Raw genomic sequence first — 24,510 nt, 5'->3', positions numbered from 1 at the left:
TTGTGTAACCTCTGGAAACTATCTGTAAACCTGAATGCAATGTATCATCTCCGAAATGTAACCCGGAGAAGTATGTTAATGCGTGTCATCTTAAATTGTTGGTTAAGATCAGTGACTTCTAGAATGTATTAGCTATCGTGGGAATTTTCCCAGCTACCGTGAGAATATTCCCAGCTAACGTGAGAATATTCCCAGCCATCGTGGGAACTTCTAGAAGGTTCTAAACTGTCGTGGGAAAATAGGATTGATTTGTCTCAGGAATGTGTGGGGGAGGTCAAGTCCACCTAGTATAAATAGGGGTCGAACTAAACGATCGGGGCTGCTTCTTCTTTTTTCCTTCCTTCAACTCGTTGGGTTTTTGCTTTATGATGTCGCGTGCGGTTGTTAGAATTCGTCCTCCGAAATTCGTTGAGAAGCAAAGTGTTGGACGTCGTGCCAGGCTGAGTCGCGGACCGAAACTCCGTGGAACCTGTTGCAGATATCAGACCTGCTACTCCGACAGAGAGTGACTGCAGAAGACAATCAGCTGACTTTTTCCCCTTTTTTGAGGACTTACTTTTTTCCGTATATTCTCTTTTTCTCCATTTGTGGATTTACTATTTTTATTGTAATCTCTTCTCCATTTGTGGATTTACTATTTTCCTATTTTGTGGATTTACTCTTTTTCCATTTTCTACAACATTGTAACCTGCAAGTGGATATTACGCCGCATTTTGTTAACATCACCAAAGTGCTGAAAAGTAAAGAACTCATTTAACCTTGGCATCCAATTCTTCAAGCAGTATTTTTGTCTTTTCTTGGTTTTTTCTACGAATTCCAGCAGGAGGGTAAGATAACTGGTTTCTTCTGTGGTTATTCATCTGCTCTCTCTAAGACTTGGGTTAGTTGGACTTGAGTACTGCTGGATGGTAACAAAATCTCCATCCTTATAAAACCTGAGCAAGAAGTAGCCTATAACCTGTGTCTCTAGATAAATTCTAGGGTCAAACATCTTTGCACGTTAGCCAACTGTTCGAGACCTAGGCGTAGTCGCTCCTTATTTCATAAACATCTCAATAAATCCACCACGGAAGCCTGATCAACTTCCAAGGGGGATATTTATATAAATTAGGAGCAATAGGTTATCTGCGCCGCAGAGGGAAGACGTGCGACTTCGCTCAACAGTAGGTCCCTGCTATCTACAATAACCTCAAGGGGATATCGTGGGTCTTAACTGCCTAGGCCTGGGGTTACGTCTGAGAAACGGCTGACGTTGACTAGGTTCTGGGGGTTACCTGCAGGGGGCAACACAATACCCTTCAAGCCCTGTCTTGTGGAAATGAGTTCATATTGATACAGTATGAGTGAAATGAGAGATTTATGTTGTTTAATTCTGTTGCCCCTTCTCTTTCATTTTTGTCCCTTTTTTGTCGCTGAGGTTCACAAAGCCGTGAAACAATTAAACCAGAGAAAACCAGCTGATTCAGACCATATGGCACCTGTCCTCTAAATATTAGCTGCAGCCAAACAGACGCAACAGCCAAACTGGTGGTGTGACGAAGCATTTAAAGTTAAGTTGTTGGCTGTGTTCCAGTAATTAGAAGTTGTTTTGCACTCTGTCTTTTTATTATTCTGTGCTGTGTCTTTTATGTCTTTTAATGTTGTAAATATTCTATTTGATGTACTTTACTTTTTTAAAGCTATTGCCCTTTTAGGCGGAGATCACATTAGCCAGCGGCAAGTGGCAGGTATCCTATTGTTCTCTATGGGTCGGCAGCGGAACGGTGGCAACGTTGGCGTAACGCTAGCGTTGAACAAGCTGAGCATTGAACTTGGTTCAACTTTCAAAGCGCAACACGAGCATATTCAATTGACAAACCGTTTGTGTTGTTTAGGAATGAGGCAAAACTTATTATGGTCTGAGCGTGGCGTTATATTTGCCGCTGCCGCTGGCTGCCTGATATGATCCCTGGCATATGCTTTTGTTGTACTATTACTCTTTGCCTTTGTTTCTCTCACAATAATATGTAACAACTAGATGTACCGCATAGCGGTACAAAATATGACCGCCGCTCAGTCCTGTACATCCATTCCGCGAAAATAAATCATATTAATGAATTTGTCTCCATCTTCTACTCCATCCCCCACTCTTGAAACTTTTGTGTATTCCGCACACAAAGTAGCCTACTGGCGCTGCAAAGGTGAATAGATTTTTTTCTGGGCCAAGAAATTTGTAGCATTGTTATAAAACCTTTAAAATCTCTAAACAATCACAAGTAGGGCAGTTCATCACAGTCCATCCATTGCAACTGGACTGATGAAAGGTACACCTGTAGGCTACATTGTATTTGGGAAAAGCAGAAGGTAGCAGCATAATGTATTTATTTATTTATTATTAAACAAAACAATCCCTGTCAGTTCCATGCAGTTTTCAACAGCTATCAAGAAGAGAGGTCATGTCGATTTTTGTGAATGTTTCTTCTTCTACATACAAGTTTAGTCATCTAGTTCAAATGATATTCAGCTTTATTGTCAATGCACAAATTAAATACCAGTAGTCTAAAACAAAATGCCGTTTTACCCAGTGGTGCAAATAACTGACATGTCCAAAAGGGCCTTCATGAAATGCGTTGCGAGACTGTTCATACACATTTTAACGGCAAAGTTGAAGAGCTACTGTCTGTTATTGTTTGTGCAAATAATATGCTGATTCATGTTCCCTTGCATTTTGCAACTATGAGGTCCATGGTTAAGCTCAATCTTTTGACGCAATCTTTTGATTTTCACCCAGCCTAGTCCATGGTAGGCGCCCGATAGAAATATTGTTTAATTTTGCGATTGAGATATCCACGCGCTGGCGCCCCCCCTGCGACGTGTTCGCCCCCCGGTTTTAGAGCTATTCTAAATGCAAAAATGCATAGAGGGAGTTATGACAAAACCGTGACTGTTAACAAACTATAAGCTATATAAGGTAGGCCCTATGCTAGGCCTATTACACAACACAAATTGTCACTAGGCTATGCTGGCGACCCAAATAAAATCTCCTTTAGAACCAATGGCTTACACCTTACAGTATCAAGCTGCCACCTCTTGGCGAAAAGTTAATAGTTTTGCATATCAGTAGTAATACATTTCACGTAGCTGTGTGAATCACGGAAAGGGCGAATGAAGTGGACACTTCTTAATGGAACCCAGCCCACTGTACAGTAGCTCAAGGTCTGTGGCTAAAGCAGCCATAATGAAAGCGTTTTCATTGTTTGGATACTTCACACACACGTGTTTTTTAATCGCATAGACTACAACTACCAAGCTGGAATCAAAGCACATCGACTCCCCTCTCACACCCTAAACGCACTTCGAACAAACAAAAAGCGCCTCAGTCTCACGGAATAGCCATAGGCAAAACTGTATCTGACCGGTGTAACGTTGGTACTAAGACCCCGTTTACATGAGCATGCATATTTTTATAAACGAAGACATTTCCCTACGTTTGAGCCTTTCATTAAGACGCAAACGGAGAATTTGCCCCGTAAAACGGTTATCCAAAAAAACTCCGGCAAAAGTGTTTTTTTTGGAAAACTCCGTTTATGCGTTTGGTTCTAAACTGTGGTAAACGGCGTTTTGGGCAGCCAACGTCACAGTATGCGACAGAAGTACACCAAATGTGCGACCAATGTTTACATTTACATGTTCTCACGTGCGACTTTTCAGTGTTCTGATTGGTTAATGTGAGCTTGAGCTTATCGTTAGACTGCCACTGTGGTTTGGCGTGCTCATGACAGCATGTATGTACACGGGTTCGTGTAAACACATTTTAAAAATAAACGGTCTCATGTACATGCAGTTTTATTAACGCACCCGTGATGATCTACATCTCCATTTAAACCAGATGTTTTAGAGCGCACGTTGAGATGTATTTAGGGCAGGGCTGTACCTACACATATTTGTTGCACGTGCTACAAAAATCATTCTTTGCGATGGATGATCTACATTGCGGCGAGTTGACACAAATTATTCACTTTGACGAATTTATGTAGTTTCAGTTACTTTACTTTGAGCCATGCTCTTCCTTACTTGAATCACATTTGAAAATAGAGGATTGAAGTAGCCTATATGGGTGTTTGGGAATGAACGTTGACTCAGATGCTTTTTGAGACCTTGAGCAGAAATGTCCCAGCCCGGTGTTTAGGATGCATCATAGACAGGTTATCTTTCAGATAGCCTATATATTTTCCATTAAAAAACCATCACGTAGCGAACGTGTTGTGGCTAACTCACTTAGCTCCTGTTAGTAGCCTAGGTTATGGCCATAAGCGAGATGACAGTCGAAAGATACAATTAGTGCTGTTATCGATTTGCTTGGTAGCCTATAAAGGCATTTATGGTTTTCTACAAATACATCAATAATCAAATTGGCCTCCATCACTCAACCATGCTAACGGTAACATTATTTTACCTACGTTCTGCTATTGATAGGATTAACGTAGCCTACCTGCAGTAAAAAACAAGCATGTCCGATAAACATTCTCAGATTTATTTCGGCTTCAAGAGGAAATGGGAATTACATGTCATGCAGAAATCATCCTACCCTTAGACGTTCTCTGCGGTAAACTACTGTAGCCTACAGTCTTGTCCTTGTAGGAAGCGTAGTGTCTTTCCAACCCACTTTAGATTAACTTCCAACAAAATTACGTCTCACTGCAACGATGCGCCATCTAGTGGACAAACGACTACTTATCGCCAATACTGGAAATGCAGCCATGATGATGATGATGAATATTTATTTTGGCTTTCTTTTAATCCTACTGAATTTGTAATTATTTATCGGCCGTTCTAATAACGATAGTATGTGGGTGCCTGTGTGTGTGTGTGCATGTGTATATGTGTGCACCACCATCTACAGGCCAATGAGTGTACAGTCACTAAATGTACACATAACTTAATTTTTTAGACCCCCATGGATGAAATTCTACGAAACTTGGCATACCCCCAGAGAATGTCAGGTTAATCATACACATAAAATTTGGTGCAGTTCTGAACGTCTTTACTGAAGAGAGGTAGCCTGGTGTTACCATCCTACAGTACGTACTTCCGGCCAAAATTTGATTTCAGCCTCGCACGTAGTCTGGCCCAACGCACAGTATGCGGTTCGCGTACGACCGCGCCAATCAGCGAACAGTTGAGTGATGTCGCGGAACTTGCCTGCCGAGTTGCTTGTAGTCCAGCGAAGCTTGTAGTTCAACAGCATAGCAACAATGGCGACGGAGGAAGTACTACTACTACGAAGCTATCCGCAAAGTTGTCTCAACTCTCGAGGGCATCACGCAATTAAAGCAGGAACAAGAGGCTTGTCTTGTCAATTTTATAAATGGCAAGGACGTCTTATAACTCTCCTTCCAACTGGCTTTGGGAAAAGTTTGATTTATCAGATGGTGATAGCTAAACCTAAACGCACAAGTGTACTACATGCATCACTACTTATCATGTTTTCAAATAAACGTTTGCTGCTCGTTATTCTCTCCCCTACTCTCTAATTACCTTAACAAAATAAATGCGGCATAGGCCTACTTAAGGAATGGAATGTTAGCTACTAGCTACCCTACCGAGCGGGGCTCAAGGCGAGGCGGTGTGTCTTGACGTAAGCTAGCCGGTTACCAAGCGGAGCTCAAGGCTAGCCTGTGGCCGAGCTGGGCTCCAGGCGAGGCTACCGTGCTTGTGGACAGTAACGTTAGCCAGTCACCGAGCGTGGCTCAAGGTAGGCTGCGTTGTTTTATGCCGAACAACTGTTAGTTTAACTGAGCAAGCTCCAGGTTAAATAACACGTAGGTCGTCAGTACAATCCAACTTATCCGAGAGTGTAGTCTGAACAGCCCGTGGAAAACGAAGTAAGCTCCGACGAAGTCACCGGGCTGCGTAGAACAACAATCGTCTGATAAGCGGCGAGAAGAGATAAGAGGGAAAACTGCCGTGTGACAAGAGCTGATATAATCTCGGCGACGTGACGCTTTTGGTATACAACTCTCGGTCTGTGGCTGGCGCAAGTTAGAGATATATCCACTACGAAGAGACTGCCCTGTCGGTCAGGTAGCCTGCATACTAGCCAGCGGTCCGTTTACTACTGAGAGCAGAAGTGGGAAGCATAAGAGCCTGAAGCGGTGAACTCCGGCGCACAGCATACGTCATTACCAAACGTTGCTGATTGGTTAAGGGAACTCCAATGATTTTAAACCTCAAAATAAGCATCCGCCCATTACGGAGACAGATTATTATTACTTTGTTCCAGACTGTATGACGAAGAGAAACGTAGTCACAGGCGGTAAGGACCAGGCTAGAAGAGAGGGGCGATTAAAGCAGAATGATATTGCATTTTCATTTTTTACCGGGGGGGTGCAAATCACAAATGAGTGATTATGGGCTAGGTTGATGTGGGCCCTTGAGACCAACATACCATAAAAATTTCTTCATCCTCGGTGCCACGGTTCAGGTAGTTATTTAGGAAAAACTGAATTTTTTGGGTTTCGGGGGGCCCAGCGCAGAGGGGGAGTGGCCCCCGGGGACCAAACGAAATTTTTCCGTAAAAGTCTAGTGGGACTACATACCCACCAAATTTCATGTGCCCCGGTGTTTCGGTGCCCCGGGTATCGTTGACCAAAATTTCAGGAAGTAGATGACGGGGGAAAAAAAAAAAAAAACCTTTGACAATCCCTATATGACCGCTTCGCTAGCTTCGCAGTATTGACATAAGAGTGACATGACACTGTCATGACACATGAACCCTAACCCTAATCCTAACCTCTAACCCTAATCCTAACTCCAATCCTAACCTTAACTTGTTATGACAAAAAACAAATGTCACTAACAGAAGTGTTAAGTCATAAATGTTTATGACTTGTTTATGACACATTCATGACAGTGTCATGTCACTCTTATGTCGATACTGTCAAGTCAAGTGTAACCGTTTATTGTCTCGTATGGTGGTCTTTGTGTCGTGGCTATCGTCCACCATTCCATTTCTGTTTTCCATGCGTGTGAATGCGTATGTAAATTGTGAAGGTGTGTGTGTGTCTGATTTGTGTTATTTCTTTTATTTTGTTTATTTGTCTCTGTGTTCCTTTTTCTTTAAGCACTGGTAGGAGGCCTTCTCAATACTGCTGCCCATCACCAGTGATTGCAGTAACTACCCTGCTACTGCTATTGATTTAATTTTTGTGTTTATGGTTTTGTTTGTACCATTAGATTAAACTGTACTGTCCTCATGGGGCCCACAGGTGCAGGCCATTGACCATTTTTCGTCACTGTAATTATTGTCTGTGAGTAGCCACTCTTGTGTTAATTTCCCTTTTTCCTATTTTGATCGTTTTGCTGTGCGGGTGTGTGTGTGTCTGTGTGTGTGTAAGTGTGTGTGCGTGTGGGTACCAGGGCTGGAGTGGAGGCTAAACGCAAGTAAACGCCGTTTACGCACCTGCTGAATTTCGGATGTTCGTGTTCCAGTAGCGTCAAATCAAGCACGTTCGATCTTGCAGCGCTGCGCAGATTTGGCTGAATCTTGCAATACAAACATGCCTTACGTTCAGCCAGATCTACACAATGCTAGAAGAAGTCAAACAGGCCCACTGATCCACCACTGGTGGACACCATCCACCTCCTGCAGAAGCACTGCTCCCAGGCCAATCCCTGAAGCGTCTGTCTGGAGGATGAATGGCTCGTCAAAGTTTGGACTCAGCAGCACAGAGTCTCCACACACCACCTCTTTCAGGTTCTGGAACGCCTGCTGGCTCTGCTCCGTTCACACCACCTTGTTGGGTGCTGCCGCCTTGGTGAGATCTGAAAATATAGCAGCTCTGGCTGAAAAGTTAGGTACAGTATGAACCTTATGTACCATCCCACCAGACCCTGAAATGATCTCATCTCTTTCTTGGATGGCTTTTACCTTGTCAAGCTACGCTGAGTACGGATGACCTCACCAATGATATTGCCCAGATGTCTGACCTCCTTCTGGGCCAACATGCACTTCTTTGGGTTGATGGTGAGCCCTGCTGCCTTTATGCGCTGAAGCACCTGCTGTAGGTGGTCACAGTGGTCTTCAAAGGCCACACCATCTAAATACACTGCAGCAAAATCACCTATGCCCTTCAGAACTTGGTCCATTCACTCCTGAAAGATGGCTGGCGCCTCCTACAGCCCAGACGGCATCACGTTGAAGTGGTACAGTCCATATGGTGTACAAAACGCTGTGAGCTCCTTGGCTCTCTGTGTTAGGGCAACCTGCCAATAGCCTTTGCATAAATCCAGTGTGGAAATGTACTTTGCTTTGCCGAGTCTTTAAACGAACTTATCAATGTGAGGCATGGGGTATGGATCAGTCTTTGTGAGGGCACTGATTTCATTAATTGGTTTAATTGATTGATTTTTAATTATTTGTTTCTCTCTGGGAAAGGGTCATATGAGGAGAGTCAGGTGATGGAAGGAAACAGGAAGAGAACGTGTGTACATTTTCAAATTTATGTGGATCTGTCTATCACCCTTCATCCCAGCATTTTAGCAGATTCAAACAGATATTTTTCAATCGGCTTCTAAAATTAAGATTTTTTTTAAAAAAATGAAAAATACACAGGTTTTCCATGAAGCAGTGCAGGGGCGGACTGGGACCAAAAATCGGCCCTGGCATATTTGGCCCAAACGGCCCTCAAATCGGTCGGGCACACCTAATTAAATACAAAATCTTTGCATTACCCTTAAATATGCATATATTTTCAACTGTCATGAAGCACTGAAAGTGATGTAGGCCTCATTGGTTATCACTCTGACTGATCAGAGGTAGGCATGGAGCACATGATCTCCATATTCAAGTAGGCTATACAAGCAATTATTAAAGAAGAGTTTCTGCTTGAATCAGAGAATCATTTCAAATTATTCAATAGGCTACATTTAAACTGTACAATGCTCAATTGACAGCAGCACCAAAAAATGTATAAAGAGTTAAATTACCCAGATTGTCGTAGACATTAATGTAATTTATACCAGTTTTCACTGCAGGACAACTGAAACAACACAAAATAAACAGGGCTGTTGCTAGAAATATTTTATTCCTGTAGGCTATACTACCTACATTGCTGGTACATTTCGGAACAGTATAGCTATGAACTAATTATTTAAAGTGTCTTCCAGTAGCCTATCGTATAGCCTATATAGCTTAGTTGGCTTGTGCATGACTTGACGTTTTGTAGCAAACATTTCCGTCAGTGTAGGCCTACAGTCTTTTAGCCCATCTTCACCATGATAACCCTTCTCAGATAGAAACCTTCTCTACTTTGAGCGACCAACCACCACTCAAGCCATCAATGTTGAATTTTGGGCGTTGATTTGACACTCTTTTGCTGTCCGGGTTTGCAAATCATTCATTTAGAAAATTTAAGTTGCACTATTTGTTATTATAATCACAGCACGGCCTTACTATGTTATCAATACATATCATTACATTATCGCAATGAATAAGTCATCATAATCATCATCGTCAGCATGGCATGTCACACATAGCCTAGCTACCTGCTCCACCACTGAGTTCTTATCATGTAGCCTCAACTAGGCTCGCACTCTCCACCACCTGCTCACTGTCCCTCTGCTCTGTATGCTTGCTTACATCCTCATTCAAACTCAACAAACTTCAACATGTTGCTGACATATGCTAGCCTACTTGCAAAATTGTATTTTTAAAGCTTCTACATTGGTGTTAATTTTGCACAACTGTCACTACCGGCACCCGCCGCAATTTCGTGTAGGCAACTTCGATTAACTTTTGATGCGCTCACAGAATCCTGTGGAAGGGGTGGGGCCTGACGTGAGCTGTTATTGGATCAGTCCAGTGTCAATATGGAAATGTACCCAATGGGCCGCTGATTGTCCTTACTTTGGGCCGATCATTGGCCAAAATAATTAAGTTATATATAGCCTATTCTATCGGCCCCAAAGGTGTGTCGGCCCACCGGGAAAATGCCCGGTATGCCAGCTGGCCAGTCCGCCCATGGTCATAATCATGACACTGAACCAATAATTCATTTTCAGGCTTTGGCCCGCTTATGAGGACAACTGATGCAGACATTTTCAAAGCACAAATCAATGCTCTCAGGGTAAATGGAGGAGGAGACATCCCTGAAATGAGCCTGTCAGGTCTACAGGTATGTGACATTGAAAATAAAAACAAAATGTGCATGCATGGACTATACATGGTAAAAAACAGAACTGAAATCATTTCTGTCTACTGTTGATTAGATTAGATTTTATTAGATTCAACTGCTGAACTGTTGATTGAAGCCATATCAGGTTCATCATGTTTCATTATTTTCTCTGTGGTTACAGCTGGCTTTAACAGGTGCACTGCCATCGTCTGAAATATTTATTTTCACTGACGCACCGGCAAAAGATGATCACCTGAGGAGCACTGTTCTTGCACTGATTGAAAGCACTCAATTAGTGGTAGGTGTTATTTCAATTCAGAGTATCCACAGGTTTTAAAAGGAAAAGTAATAAAATGTAGGAAATCGACGTAGCAAAAATTAAGGCCATTAATTGAACAATGAATATCCAAATCAGCACTCCTAGAATGTAATGCAAATTTGTCTTGACCAGGACTCCCTGGCAAAAGAGACATTGTGTCTAAATGGGACCTTCCTGGCAAAATAATGGTTAAATAAATAAAAATAAAAAACCTTCACTTGATCAGTAGCCTAATATCACGGGCAAAGTAATGACTTTGACTTACACATTGTTAAGGCACATCACCTCAAGTCATATTGAAATTGTTTTGTTTTTGAGCTTTTCATTCTTTAGGACATCTACATACTGTAAAGGTTATGCTATAATCACTCGCAACACTTCAGATTCAGACAAACCTGTGTAGCCCAAGCGAGTTGGTGCATACAAGGAAATCAGTGCATATAGTCCTAACATTATAGGTGATTTAATATTATAGGTGAAGTATTTTTACAAACCAGATCAGTCACATCACTTGACAGTGAAGTTATCATGTAGGCAGACGTTTAAGTTGATCAAACTGCTTACACATGGCAGTGTCCTGCCTTGCATTTATTTGTGAATGTATAGTGTTCAGAATGAATGTAAATGAAATGCAATAGACATTTTTGCATGATCCCGATGTTTGTAAAATAAAAGTTCCTGGAAACTTTGGTGTCTAGGCCAGAGATGGCAGTTCAAAATTAAAGTCCCTTGACAGTTTGTGCACACAGCGGGTAACTACAAAAAAGGACCCAAAGCTCAAGTTAGCTCAAATATCAAAGTTCCCTATATAAGATCACAAAACCCGTTCAGTCAGATGACGAAAGTGTGTAGGGTAAAATGCATGCATTTAAGACATATTAGATATTAACAGGTGTGAATATTAAAAAATCCCCATGTTATTTTCCCATAAGAAAAATAGCAAATAACGGATCTCCTTATATGGACAAAGATGGAACCTTTTTGTAGGCAAATGTTTGAGGTCTATACATATAAGATCAAATCTGATTGAATAGGATCAGATGGGTATGAACTGAAATTTGAAATCAATTAATTTCATACCCCCTGATCAATATATTAAAATAACTGCTTCAAATTTGGCTAAGAGAGTTTTCAACGATGAAACCCAGTGTGTGGTGTTGAGGTTTTAGATTTTTTGAGAAGGTAATTTAATTCCAATATTTTTTTTTTTTTAAAGACTGGCTCATTATGTGCAACTCAATATTTTAATGTTTATCATGAAAATCCGTGTCCAATCATAGTGTAATCGACATCTCTGTTCCACTCTCTCCAGGTAAACTCCATGCTGACAGGGGTATTCCTTGGGGCCCGCAGACGTAGAGCAACCAATGATAACCAGCAGAACCAAAGACTGCTGTTCTCTAACCACTCAGCTCTACCAAGAGCTGGCCCAGGTATCAGGTGGCCAGGTCATCCAAGTCACCAAGGAGGACCTGCCGCAGGCCACAGGCATCATCGAAGATTCCACCAGTTCAGCTCTGGTAATGAACAAGAGAGCTGACTTCTACCACAGCATTCCTTCATTTGACATGCTCTATGCACCTGGGTGTTAACCTGACAATAGCCAGATGAATTTCGCTCCGCCTAGCTCCACTCATCCATCTGGAACTGATCCATTGAAGTGTTGCTTCAGAAGGCTGGGCCTAATCAAAAAATGCTTGCATATGATTGAATAAGCCACTTGTCAGTCATCCATTGACGTGCTACTTCAACCACTCACATCGAAGCCAACCCGTGACGCTGATAACAGTCTCACAGTCGCTTCTACGCTATGTCACATCTATGAAACTCCCGCCCTGCGTCCTGATTGGCTGAACCATAAAGTTGGTTGCAGAAATCACTCTCAATGGAAGAGGTCCCAGATGGATGTGAGTGAAGCTAGGCGGAGCTAAGCGGAACGACATTCATCTGGCTATTGTCAGGTTACCTGGGTGTCCCTCTGATGAGAATAATTATATTATATTCTCTTGTATTCCACTGATGCCTCTGTTGCACCATTGTTGTTCCCTGTCAATACACCGTTTGTATCCTGTTCTAAATGTCCAATTCTTTACACACTTATAAAAATAGGCACAGGTAGTGTCATATCAGACAACCCAGAGAATCACAAATTGCTTTACGCCAATTGGAAAGGACACAAGGCAAGCCATGATATGAGTAGTACTTGGAGTTACACTCCCACTAAATTTTTTGGTGCTACTCAGCAATTAATGAGCCAAACTTTAAAAACATGTCAGTTTGTATGTGCCTACATGTACTTAAATGGTAACACAAAATGGTCTGGTGAAATTATATCTTTATGATTTTAAAGCTAGAAAGTGCTCAGTAACAGAGTTACAGAAAATAAACCATAAAAGTCAACATCATCAAACATGGTTCTCAAAATATAACATCAAAAACATCTACTGTATAATGGACGTTTGATTTTTCAAGAGTAATTTCCCCAACATACTCGGTGATGACTGTAAGGAAATGAAATGGGCTCTTCCTCACAGGTGCGACCCAGAATGATAGTGAATCCTCTGGAGCTCTGGGAAGCATCCAGACGGTAGGGAATTTCAGGACTGTGCGTCTGAACACCACTGAGCAGGGAGGGGTGTGGGAGATCAGCGTGGACTCCACACAGGCCTACACCATCAAAGTGACAGGTGAATATTGTTATCAAAAGGCTATATCAAGGAGAACTAGACAAACGCGGTTCAAGAGTTAATATGGGAAAAAGCAATATGTGTATACAGAGTGCACCACAATGTATTTCAAGCTCCAAATGAAAAATACAAATACAATGCAAAATACAATACCACATTGATGATAAAAAGTGGTCATGTTACAGTGGCTGAATGTGTCCACATAATAACAATTCTTACTAATAAAAATCTTCTTATTTCCAGGTCAGAGTGGCATAGACTTCCTCTTTGAATTTGTGGAGATATTTACAGAACCGCAACCTGGATTTCTAATTTTATCAGGCCGGCTATCTGCCAGTAAGACAACATCCATCACCGGCAAAAATGGAAAACTCAAAAGTAGTGCTGGTACTTTCACTAAATAAATGTTTCTCTTGTAGATAAGAAGGCCACACTTCTTATGACCGTAACGGGTGACTCCGTTAGTCTCACTGGGGTCATGTTGGTTCCAACGTCTGGTGCGCAGCCTGTCAACACAACAGTGGAAGATAGAGGGCAGAGCGACTACCTGGTGACTGTGGACAGACTACCAGAGGGCGAGTTTGCGGTTCGTGTCACAGGGGTAACCGGTGGAGCCTCCAGGACGACACATAGCGTGTTTCAGAGACAGTCGTCTACCCAGCTAAGGACCTCTGGTGTCACAGTGACTGTGTCTGTGAGTTCATCCCTACCATATGACTTTCAGAAATATCTGTCTTCTCTAGGTAATTGGTACTAATCTCTGTTGCTCATCACACCCGTAGGAGCTGGAAAATGACCCTTGGGAGCCTGGCACAAACCTCACCATCCCCTTCACCATAGCCTCTAATGCCACTGGTAGCAACTTCACCATCCAAGCGAGGAATGACCGCGGGTTCACCTCGTCTTTCCCCAGCAGTGTGACCCTGGAGGCTGGAGGTCGTGCTGGGGGCACAGTGATCCTCACAGCTCCCTCAAACACCCCCTCAGGCACCGACGTCACGTTGACCATCGAGGCCGAGGCTCCCGGAGGCTCAGACTCCAACTATGCTGGGCAGGGCCTGACAGTCATTGCTAAGGTATTTATTTTGCAGCACATGCAGTATAACTGATACCAGCTTTTAAACATAATTTGTTTATAGCACTGTTACACAGACATATTTCATAATTTCACAGTGCTTCAGTAAATAATTTCATTGATTTTAACAGGACATACACCAATAGTTGAGTGAATTTTCCTGAATCTCTTTCAGGTGACCGACATATCGTCTCCCACATGCAAAGTGGTTAGCGTCAATGCTAATTGCACTGGCAACTGTAGTTTTCTCTCATGGGAATTATCTGCAAACCTGACGGAAGGCAACGGTACGGGCATCGAGAGCATCACAGTCCACCAGGGCAGCAGCACTCTCAACACGACCGTGGTGACCGGTGTGGATGGACTGAACGTGACCCTGGCCACTTACAGGGCCTTGTGCTGCTCCGAGGAGGTGGAGCTGGTGGCTGTGGATGCCATGGGGAATGTGGGCGTCTGCTCCAGATCCATAAGAGCCTCGAGTACAGCAGAGCCTCCGACTACAGCCCCAGTTGCAAATACTTCTACAGCCCTAACTACCTCAACGCAAACTGAAAGCATGACACCACAGACCACTGCAGCTAACACCACCTCTGGTGGGGAGAGCTCTCTGGCCTCAGCTCCTTCATTCTGGTTCAGTCTGATTCCTTTCTCCCTTATAAACATTCTAACACACTAGTCAACACTGCAAAAGCATTCCAATTACCAATTAGTAAACGTTTAATTGATTAATACAAATTTGAATCAAGAAAAAAAACATTTATATCAAATAATGGCTAATCAGTGCTATTTTACATGCCATATAATTATGTGAGAAAGATCTGCCACTCAATGTAATTAAAATCGGTTGAACCTCCAATAAACTCATGAACATTTTTTTTTGCTGTAAAGCATGTGATCAGTGAAGACAAGGTCTGTAACAATTAGATGGTACATTTTATTGACTTTATGAACAATATCCCTAGCCATAGCCTTGTTTGTAGGGAGCTAATTCAACTGTGTATTCAGGGCCCAGTTGTTCAAAAGTAATCCGATCAAATGTTTGATTGGATCAAATCTTGAAAATGGGTTGTTCAGAGGGAAAAAAAGGGTCCTGAAATCAGATTGGATCACACAATCTAATGTTGCTTTTGATCTGGATAAAACCTTCACTTTGTGTTGTTCAAAACTTTTAGTAGTAGGATTGGGATAAATTTGATCCAAAAAAATCAGGATTATCCAAATCTAAACAGAAGGAACACAAAATGTAATAAAACATTAAAGTTGGTCAAATAATATAGCACAATAACATATTTGCACTTGATTTATTTAAATGTTACAATAATAAAATACAAAGTATGATTGTTTGTGTTTATTTATTTGTCGTGGATAAGATGAAGGGTCTGTTAAAAATAAACTGACAATGGAAGGGGATGTTTTATTTACGCAATAAGCCCCGAGAGGCAGTAGGTTACACTGATTTTAGAACAGCTGTTAGGCACAACCCCCTTAGCTGTTCTAAAATCAGTGTAACCTACAGACTCGAATGGCTTATTGCTTTTCTAAAATGGTTTCTACATACTGTACATCAAGGACTGGAACTATCCGTTTTAGAATGTGGTGTGTTCTGTCTCTTTAGATAACACAATCAAAGCTACTCCATGCCTATTCTAACTGGTGATCCTCACATTCTGGTCCAGATTAAATGTTTTGAACTACTGGGCCCAGGATCAGGTAATCCGTTACACTTTCATGCCGGTTTTTCAAAGCAATTTGGGATTGGATCAATTTGATCCAGATACAACCTTTTCAGGATTAAAACACTTATTTTGCATTATATATTTTATTTTACTTAATTAACATTATTTTGTAGAAATCTGCTTTCATTTTGACATTAAAGAGGGGATTTTTGTAAATCATATAACAAAAATAACTGGGAATAATTCAGAAATATCCAAGAGGGGTGAATATTTTTTATAGGCACTGTATGTGACAAAAAACATTAAAAAAGAGATTTATTTAAGATACAGAGAACTGAAAGCAAACAAAACAATTATCAACATGAAATACTATCATTTCAACATTAATATTTGCAAAAGAAAAAAAACACACAGGAATATAAAAATAAAAATAGAGACAAAAACTAAACTTTTAAAAAAAGAAACCTTCTCATGAACTTCAACATACTGTATGTAGATCAGATGGCAATTATCCACAATCTTGAATTGTGATATACCTGATATTGTCAGGATACGGCGGGTACCCGTGGCACAAAGTCTCTAGTCCAGGCCAGATCCTGACAGATATACAATGTAGAAAAGAGAATAAGGTTGGAATACAGTCACAGTGAGGCCACAGCTCCTGACAAATAACGCAGGTAACCCATATCTTTAATCCAAGCCATATTGATAGAAAAAAGTGCAGACATGTACCATGACTCTCACAATGCAGTACAAAACAGAACAGACCACATGCTGCACAGTACCTAATTGTGACAGTCAGAGGAATTCAATAATTGATAATAAGTATCCAGCCCAAATTTAGCCCCGCCCACAAAATCTGAGGTCGGGAAGTTCGGTCTGTACTTGTTCCATTGAGAAGCAACTATGCCCGAACCAGAGCGGTTTGAACCAATCAAATTGTTTGGGTGGGCTTTGTACGATGATGGACACATGAGCAACAGTGCCTCGCCGCCTATCACATCACCTGAGCACGCTTCGTTTGATTTTGTTTGCAACAAAAACGCTGTCGCTAGAAGCTACACATTTAGACTCTGTTATTGACAGCCCAAAACTTGACCAGAAAACAATTTATGGAGAAGAAGGATGGATCGGGTGTTCTTCCTACAGGGTTCACGGTAAGCTATTTTGTTGATCTGATTAGATAGGTCTATCCAATTGAGTGCAGAGGCATTCCAGCACCACAGGGCCACCCTCTGCTAAGCATGAGAGAGGACCACTGCACATTAAGACAGCTTGCATGTCAGCATGACACCTAAACAAGGCCTGCATAGCCTGTCGATTAGGCAGCAAGATTTGTTGTAATGAGCAGAAATGCCCACCTGGTGGCAGCACTCCCTTTGGGGAGCTAAACTGAAGTGTAGACGGCGTTGTCGTCCAGTGTGGATGTTCGTGGCATGTTAACAGTGGAGTATAGAGGCACTTCCTGTGTTTTGAAGTGATTTATCTGAACATTGGCATACTGAACGTCGTCTGGATCACATGACATCACTCTCTGTGTGGGGTCAGAGGTCGTGGCTCTTGCTGTGACTTCCTCACCTGTATGTTATCATTTGTGGGTCTTCTGTCTGTAGTACTTTCAGCATTCTTCTTCCTAATTTGTAGGCAGGACAGTCATATGTATGTTTAGTTAATGATACAGAGGTAAATATATAACCTATATATAACTGCATATGTCATATTCAGTAAAAATGTGCTGTAAAATATATACATATCATGCCTGGATTGGCATTAAATTATCTCAGAGGAATTGGTTGCATCACCTCAAGTGCACAATTCCAAGTATCAGCAGGACGGAGAGAATGATGAATGTGGTGACAATGGCTGGCAGGAGGACATCAGCATCTAAAGAGACATTTTTATGAAGCAAAATGATCAACTGTTTTGACAGATACTTCACAAGAGCAGCTGACTGGATATACTGTAGCATACTCATGTCTTCTTCAGACTTTTGTAAGTAAACTGCGGAATTGTAGCAGTAACAATTCCAAGTGTAGTGGCCACAAAGACATTTTAGTATTTCCACAAACCACATAAACACTAACCTGTTTGAACAGCAACTTCAATAGAAATCTGAGAGCCAAGTTCATTCTGTGCCTCGCAGTAGTAAAGTCCACTGGTATCAGAGGTCAGATTGAAGCTGATACTCTCCCCTGTGCCCCTCATAAGAGATTCAGCTCCACTCTTCATATACCAGGTGTAGGTGTGCACTGGTGGGTTGGCATCACTGCTGCAGGTCAGAGTCACTACACTGGCCTCCTCTATTGTACTAGAGGCAGTGATGGACGCAAGGACATTCTTTGGCTGGTCTGTTATGAGAGGTATCCAAGTTATAGGTTTTATTTTAGTATTTTTTTAATTGCAAAAGCAGGCATGGGAAACAGTATAAGAAAAGTCATACATCACATGCTTGTCATAGTCAATCTGTCACCAGTGTTTATGATCTGCATTATGTCTGTGTTAAAGTAGCAGTCTGTGATTCAGTTAACTCCTCATGATCCTTTAGATGTATTTTCACATACAGCCCTGGGTCTTTAAATCCACATTCAGACTGTAAGCGATTAGGAACAAGAAACCAACGTACTTCAGTGATTACAGGCGATAGAATAATTGGTGACATAACAAAGTTAAATTACCTCAACTTTTGAGGCGACAAGCGACGGGTGAGTGAACCGCTGTGTATGTGAACGAGGCTGGAAGGGGAACCAACCCATAAACAATTCTAGCCAATCAACAGAGTCCTTCAGGGGCTCAAAGGTAATTTGATTGGCAGTTGAGCTCCAATATCAACAAACTTTCATTAGATCACAGACTGCTACTTAGGTGTGACAACGGACAAGTATAGAGACAGGTGTCGAAGAGAGACTCCTTCATGGGCTTGAAGGGATGAGGTGTAATTTCATTAGCAGTTGAGCTCTGATTTCAACAACCTTAACAGACTACAACTTTAAGTGGGAGTTAGTTCAGGCAAGTTTACTTACATCGGACATTGAGAGAGACAGCTGTTGAAGAGAGACTCTCATATCCTTTTACAGCACAGGAGTAACTGCCTGCATCCTCACTGCTGACTGGGTCTAGATGCAGCTTGTTGTCTCTGGTTGAGTGTTTGTAGGTCAAAGACTGTCCATTCTTGTACCAGATGAAGGTGGGATCGTTACTCAGAGTACAGGTAGTATTACAGGTGAGGGTGACTTTGTCCCTCTCTTTCACTATATCAAGAGGTGCCCACACCTGTAGATCTAGAAAATACACTATGCATTGAAATGATGTACAGTACTGTAGACAAACTATATGTAGACAAACTTCATTAAAATTATTAAACTTCAGTTAATTGTTACCTGTAACAAAAATTTTGACTCCAGGTGATCCAGTGTAATTCTGTCCTCGTCCGGTTGTAAACCTGAAGGTATATTCTCCAGGGTGACTCTCACTGATGTTTTTCAGTCTCAGGGTACAGCTATTTTCTTTTTCACCAGCATGACGATGCATAGATTTTTGTTTGTGAAACCAAACCATTTCTTTGATGAGGTCCTCTCTTGGATGCAAGTAAGTGCATGGAATGTCCACTGATGAGCCCATTAATACACAGATATTCTCATTGGAGTAGGTAACACCCCAGCACTCTTTATCTGGAACACCTATAATCACACACAGCACCAAAACCCACATCAATGAGAAAAGCTACAGGCTGAATGCACATAACTGAAAAGAAGTTCAAATGTAAATCACTGGAGGTGATCTGTACTCACACACTGCTGGGGAGCGTAGAGCTTCATGACCTCTCACTGCACAGGAGTAACTTGCTATTTCATAGACTAGTATGGAGGCTGTGGTTCTGTTTGGTAAAGGTTGTCCAGTCTTGTACCAGACATACTGAAGTTCAGAGCCCAAACTGCAGGAGGTGCTGCAGGTAGCTTCAGTCTGATTCTGTTTCTGTGTAACAGCTTCCTCTACTCTCAGATCTGTTCATGGTTAGGCAGGAGTGAGATTGACAGACAGTATAGTAACCAAAAATAAATAAAGATAAAATGACACAATGATTTCTAATCCCTACACATTACCTGTAACAGACAATGTAATCCCAGGTTTGCTTGTTATCCATTTCAAGTGTAAGACTGTATAAAACCGAAACTGATAAACACCAGAGTCTTCATCTGAAAGTGTGTCTATGTTCAGACTGCAGTCAGGATAATTAGAGTTACTGTGTTTTATGTATCTCTGGCTCTTCTCTTCATACCACTCTCCTCTCTGATATGTGTCTCCACCACCCACCTCCCATGGATACTGGTATGTGCAGAGCAGGACCACTGATGCTCCTTTAAGACCACAGACATGTGTAGAGGAGTAGGTCACACTCCATTCACACTGCACCGCTGAAACACAACCAAAACAAATGCTCTGGAGATGAGATAAATATGCACTACATTTAAAAATAATTAAACTGGACCTTTGGACCTGGATTTTGTTAATTCACTAGGAAGTTACATATTATATATTAATATGTAATATATTTCCTGAATATATATCACACATGTCCATACATGCATTAGTGGTAAATTGACAGTATGTAACTCTGCATCATACCTGTTAGACTCAGGAGAAAATGCACCAAAAATCCCTTTATGCCTTTTAAGAGCATATCTTGTTCTGTCTGCAATCAGAAAGAGGACCATCCAGTATATCATTATAATGTTATTGTGCTGGTGCTATGTATCGCAATAACAGAAAGGGCACCAATTCAGCACTGACTGAGTTGGTGACTTGCATTGAATTTTTTGGCATTAATTCTCAGATATCCGAAGAACCTTTGGTATTATTGTAAACTAAATATAGAAATAAACAATAAATAAATGCTTGAAATATATGTAACTTGTTGGATGTCATACCACAATAGGATAAATAACTAATTCTACAGAAATTAAGTAGCTTTGTCAGTTATGCAAAACACCATGTCAAATACATCATAACATTACAGACAACAGTTTCTGCTGACATTTTATCACAATAATTTCCTAATTGTTGACTCAGCTTAGACTTTGTCATCTTAGTCATTTTGACTCTTTGACTAAGTTTATGTATGTCAAGAATAATTTAACTTTGTCAATATGAAGAGATCTTTTCCAAAACGCTATACATCCATTTTTGAAAACATTAATAAGTCATTTAGTTATTTAGTTGTGTATTTCAGGTATCAATAAAAGTGCAGTTGTTAAATCAGTTTGGAAAAAGATTCCAGGTCCAGGCACTCAGTAGGATGCAATTTTTTTTTAACATTTATTATTTAAGGCTAATCCATTAAAAAAAACCAACGCGTGTCGGCTCACCAGCCTTCATCAGGGTGTTGGGAACAGAGAGTCTGAGCATAATTTTAGCATGGGTTTCAGGTGTGCCAATGAGGCACTTGCTATACATTTCTTCAGCCAGTGTGTGTGACCCCAAACGTTCTTCTTTTCTTGACCTCATGTGAAGTCCCTTCTCTCTGTCGTGTCCCTCTTGCATTACAAAACTGCATGTTTCTTTCTCTCTCTGGTCTTGGCTGTTTCATTTTGAAATGAAAATCTGAATAATCATGAATTTTGAAAGTCTGCATAATTAGTCCAATAGTGTTATTTGATAATAGGGCTTTTTCAGGTGTTCATGTTCATGAAAAGGTAATTGATCCATTATCATATTTAGGCATAGTATAATGGTCAATATTACATGCATTTAAATTGTTTTTGGTTCCTTTGTTTCAGTCAGTCTCTGACAGGCTATAATCTATAGAACTACAGGCTGTAAACTAAGGTGTCAATACATCAGGCCAAAATAGCTCTGTTCTGTGATACTACTATCAGAATGTGTACTGTAAGCTGCAAACTACATGCACAAAATTGATATCAGTTCGACTCATACTTTAGAATCAAATTATGACATGACATCAGAGGAAGCAAAAGGTGAGAAAAGAGACGTGTGAGCTGAGGTCATGTGATATCTGTCAATTTTGTGTCTCACGGTCAATGTGTGACATTGTGTGGTTGCCAGGGTGCAGTTAATACTCACATAGAATACTTCCTGTTTTAGATACTAGTTAAATAGCCAACCAGAGATCAATATGTTTTATTGTAACCCTTCAAGACTACAATATTTTCTGACAGATATTGATACTGCATGTTGATCTAAATTGTGTCTGGATGAGGTTGCTAAAGTCATGCATAAATAAAGTTGCCTAATTCTTTCCTCGCCAAGGAGGCTAATATAGGGACAATACTTAAACCTGGTTTCTGTGTTGCTAAGCAGGTAAGAGTAGACTCCCCCTGAATGCAACTAACCCCCACAAAGCCAGCACCAATGTACAGATGAGTGAGACAGTGCACATGAAATGCCTCGTCCAAGGGCACAATACACTACATGGAGTGACTATAGCTGGGATTTCAACCATGCAGTATGGTTCAACATGGTTGGCCTAACCTAAGACTGCACACTTCACACTGAATGAATAAAGATCATGATGAGGGCAACTCCAACTCACTCTGGGCCCTTTGGCTCACGTGGTATTGCTTCATTTGAAGTCTCACAGAACTCTCAAGCTTCTGGAATCATCACCTACTCTTTGCATTCTGACAGAGAATAGAACATTCAAGTGCTCTTCAAGATCAAATACTCAAAAATGAACTGAGAAATTGCCCTTACAATGATATGCATTATATATAAAAAATGTATACAATGAAAACAGTAACTGTGCAATTGCAAGACTGTAAGATAATATCATCAAAAAAGCGTGAAAAGCCGTTTGATTGTCGAACAGTATTGTCTGACAGATATTACTTGCCAGAATACCACAGAATAAAGGTTAACCCCCAGCTAAAGCAGTTATGTACAGACGGGTGACCGAGACAATGCAGATGAAGTGCCTCATCCAAGGGCACAACTGGCATTATCAAGTGACTAGCTGATTTGAACTGGTGTCCAATTGTTGGCCTGACCAATTAGACTACACACTCCACGCTGAATGATTGAAAAACAGACAAATAGAGACCATGAGGTTCTACTCACTCTGGGCACGTCTGTCTCGTGTTATGGCTACATTTGAGAACAGAACCATTCCTATAGGTGCGCCTAAAGACATCAATTACTCAGAAATTACCAATTTCAACTGACAAATTGCTCTTACAATGATATATAAGATGCATAAGAATGCCATCATCAAGATGTATAAGAATACCATCATCTCATGATTATAGTCTTCATTCCAACTAAATCCACATAGCATGCATTAGATACAGCTAATTATAGGATACTTACGGGTCATTTCCTGTCCTCAATAGAGAGCGTTGCTGATCTTTCTGTGCTCCTGTCAGTGTACTAGTTGAGTGAAGTACATGTCCTCACTTAATGCCTTAAATAAACAGTTGAATCTTCTGCTTTTTCACTTCCTTGACACCCTCATGTTCCTCCTCATCTTCCTGTTGAGCTGTGAGAGTGTGAATGTCAGTCATGTTAGGGGAGAGCGGCTGGTAAACATTGACCACCTTTCAGTTTGTTGGCTGAATCTATTGTTGGCTCTAGTTTTGTCCACAGCTTAACACCTTAGACCAAGACTGCTTTCATGTTGTGTTTGTTATGCTGGATGTATGTGTCAAGGCCGTAATGGTATTGGGCCTTAATACTGTAGGTCATTTCAGTCATTAGTCAAATTGTATTGACAAACATTAGTCATTAGATGCCATGTCTGCCATTTACCTGAAAACTGTTTTTAGATGGTACTTTTCATTTAAAAACTTGGGCCTGCCCTTGTGGTTAGGCTTCTATCTATGTGTGGCTATTACCATGGTTCCATGTAAACACTATTCAAACCAAAATGACTGCACGCTATGACACTTTTTAACTGAATAAGTCCATTTTGAATTGCAGTATCACTTTAACTACCAATATTTGCTCCTTCCTCATTGCTCACCCATTGCCACCCTGCCCAATTGACATCTGCTCTCTCTCTCTCTCTCTCTCTTTCTCTCTCTCTTTCACTTTAGGCTTCTCTGATTACACCAAAGTGAAAATATTATCAGTAATCATTAGTGGCATGATATTCAGGAATGGACAACAAACCATTTCTAATCTGGGGTGCGTTTCCCAAAACAATACATGTAGTTGCTAACCAACTTAGTTGGTTGGCAATGGGAAATTGCATTGCAACCAACAAAGTTGCTTACTGAGTTATAACTATAGCAACTTTGGTTTTGGGAAACGCACCCCTGAACGGCAAATGAAATCTCTCTCTTCATCTGAAGGGGTTTATCCTATAGCATAAATTAGCATAATCGTCTATATTGATCATATTATAGGAGCTGCTTGGCCAAAATGAACAATGTTAGTATGTTTTTAGGGGTTACTGGAGATGCTGAGTCCATATCTGACATTTTCAAGACTCAAAATCACTATTTAAACATGGTTTGGTCACGTTCTTACTCATATTAAGCTGATTTTGCTGAGTTTTTGGGGGCGATTTAGACGGATTTTTGGAGGATAAAAATGATCAGTGTTCAGGAATAATTTCAAGTTATTTCTGAATTCCACAATAATTTTG

The 24,510-nt window shown here is 41.0% G+C and overlaps 1 protein-coding gene and 1 pseudogene across 1 annotated transcript; one reads left to right on the top strand and one right to left on the bottom strand.

The window, feature by feature from the left end:
• Positions 1–8,140: 8,140 nt before the first annotated feature.
• Positions 8,141–15,137, top strand: LOC143119409 (von Willebrand factor A domain-containing protein 7-like; annotated as a pseudogene).
• A 2,301-nt stretch (positions 15,138–17,438) lies between these two features.
• LOC143119406 (B-cell receptor CD22-like) lies at positions 17,439–23,362 on the bottom strand. Its single transcript, XM_076280899.1, has 9 exons — positions 23,232–23,362; positions 20,535–20,601; positions 20,012–20,323; positions 19,700–19,912; positions 19,289–19,588; positions 18,932–19,189; positions 17,996–18,259; positions 17,714–17,795; positions 17,439–17,544 (listed from the first exon to the last, which is right to left on the bottom strand). The coding sequence occupies exons 2-9, from the start codon at positions 20,587–20,589 to the stop codon at positions 17,439–17,441; spliced, it is 1,590 nt and encodes a 529-aa protein (XP_076137014.1). The 5' UTR covers positions 20,590–20,601; positions 23,232–23,362.
• Between the last annotated feature and the right edge of the window lie 1,148 nt (positions 23,363–24,510).

Source organism: Alosa pseudoharengus, unplaced genomic scaffold, assembly GCF_046254945.1.
Source record: "Alosa pseudoharengus isolate Yale_2024_CS ecotype anadromous, Long Island Sound unplaced genomic scaffold, YU_APseudo_1.1 YU_APseudo_1.1_scf_1, whole genome shotgun sequence".
NCBI lineage: Eukaryota > Metazoa > Chordata > Actinopteri > Clupeiformes > Clupeidae > Alosa > Alosa pseudoharengus.
The sequence above is the reverse complement of the archived record's forward strand: the minus strand, read 5'-3'. Positions and strand labels throughout refer to the sequence as shown.

Excerpts from the sequence above, each read along its gene's own strand:
- LOC143119406 (XM_076280899.1), bottom strand. The coding sequence starts at position 20,589 with ATGCTCTTAAAAGGCATAAAGGGATTTTTGGTGCATTTTCTCCTGAGT. Across the intron at positions 20,324-20,534 it reads TTTTCTCCTGAGTCTAACAG|CGGTGCAGTGTGAATGGAGT; the intron begins GTATGATGCAGA and ends GTTGTGTTTCAG. Across the intron at positions 18,260-18,931 it reads TGTCTCTCTCAATGTCCGAT|ACCAGCCAAAGAATGTCCTT; the intron begins GTAAGTAAACTT and ends CTCTCATAACAG.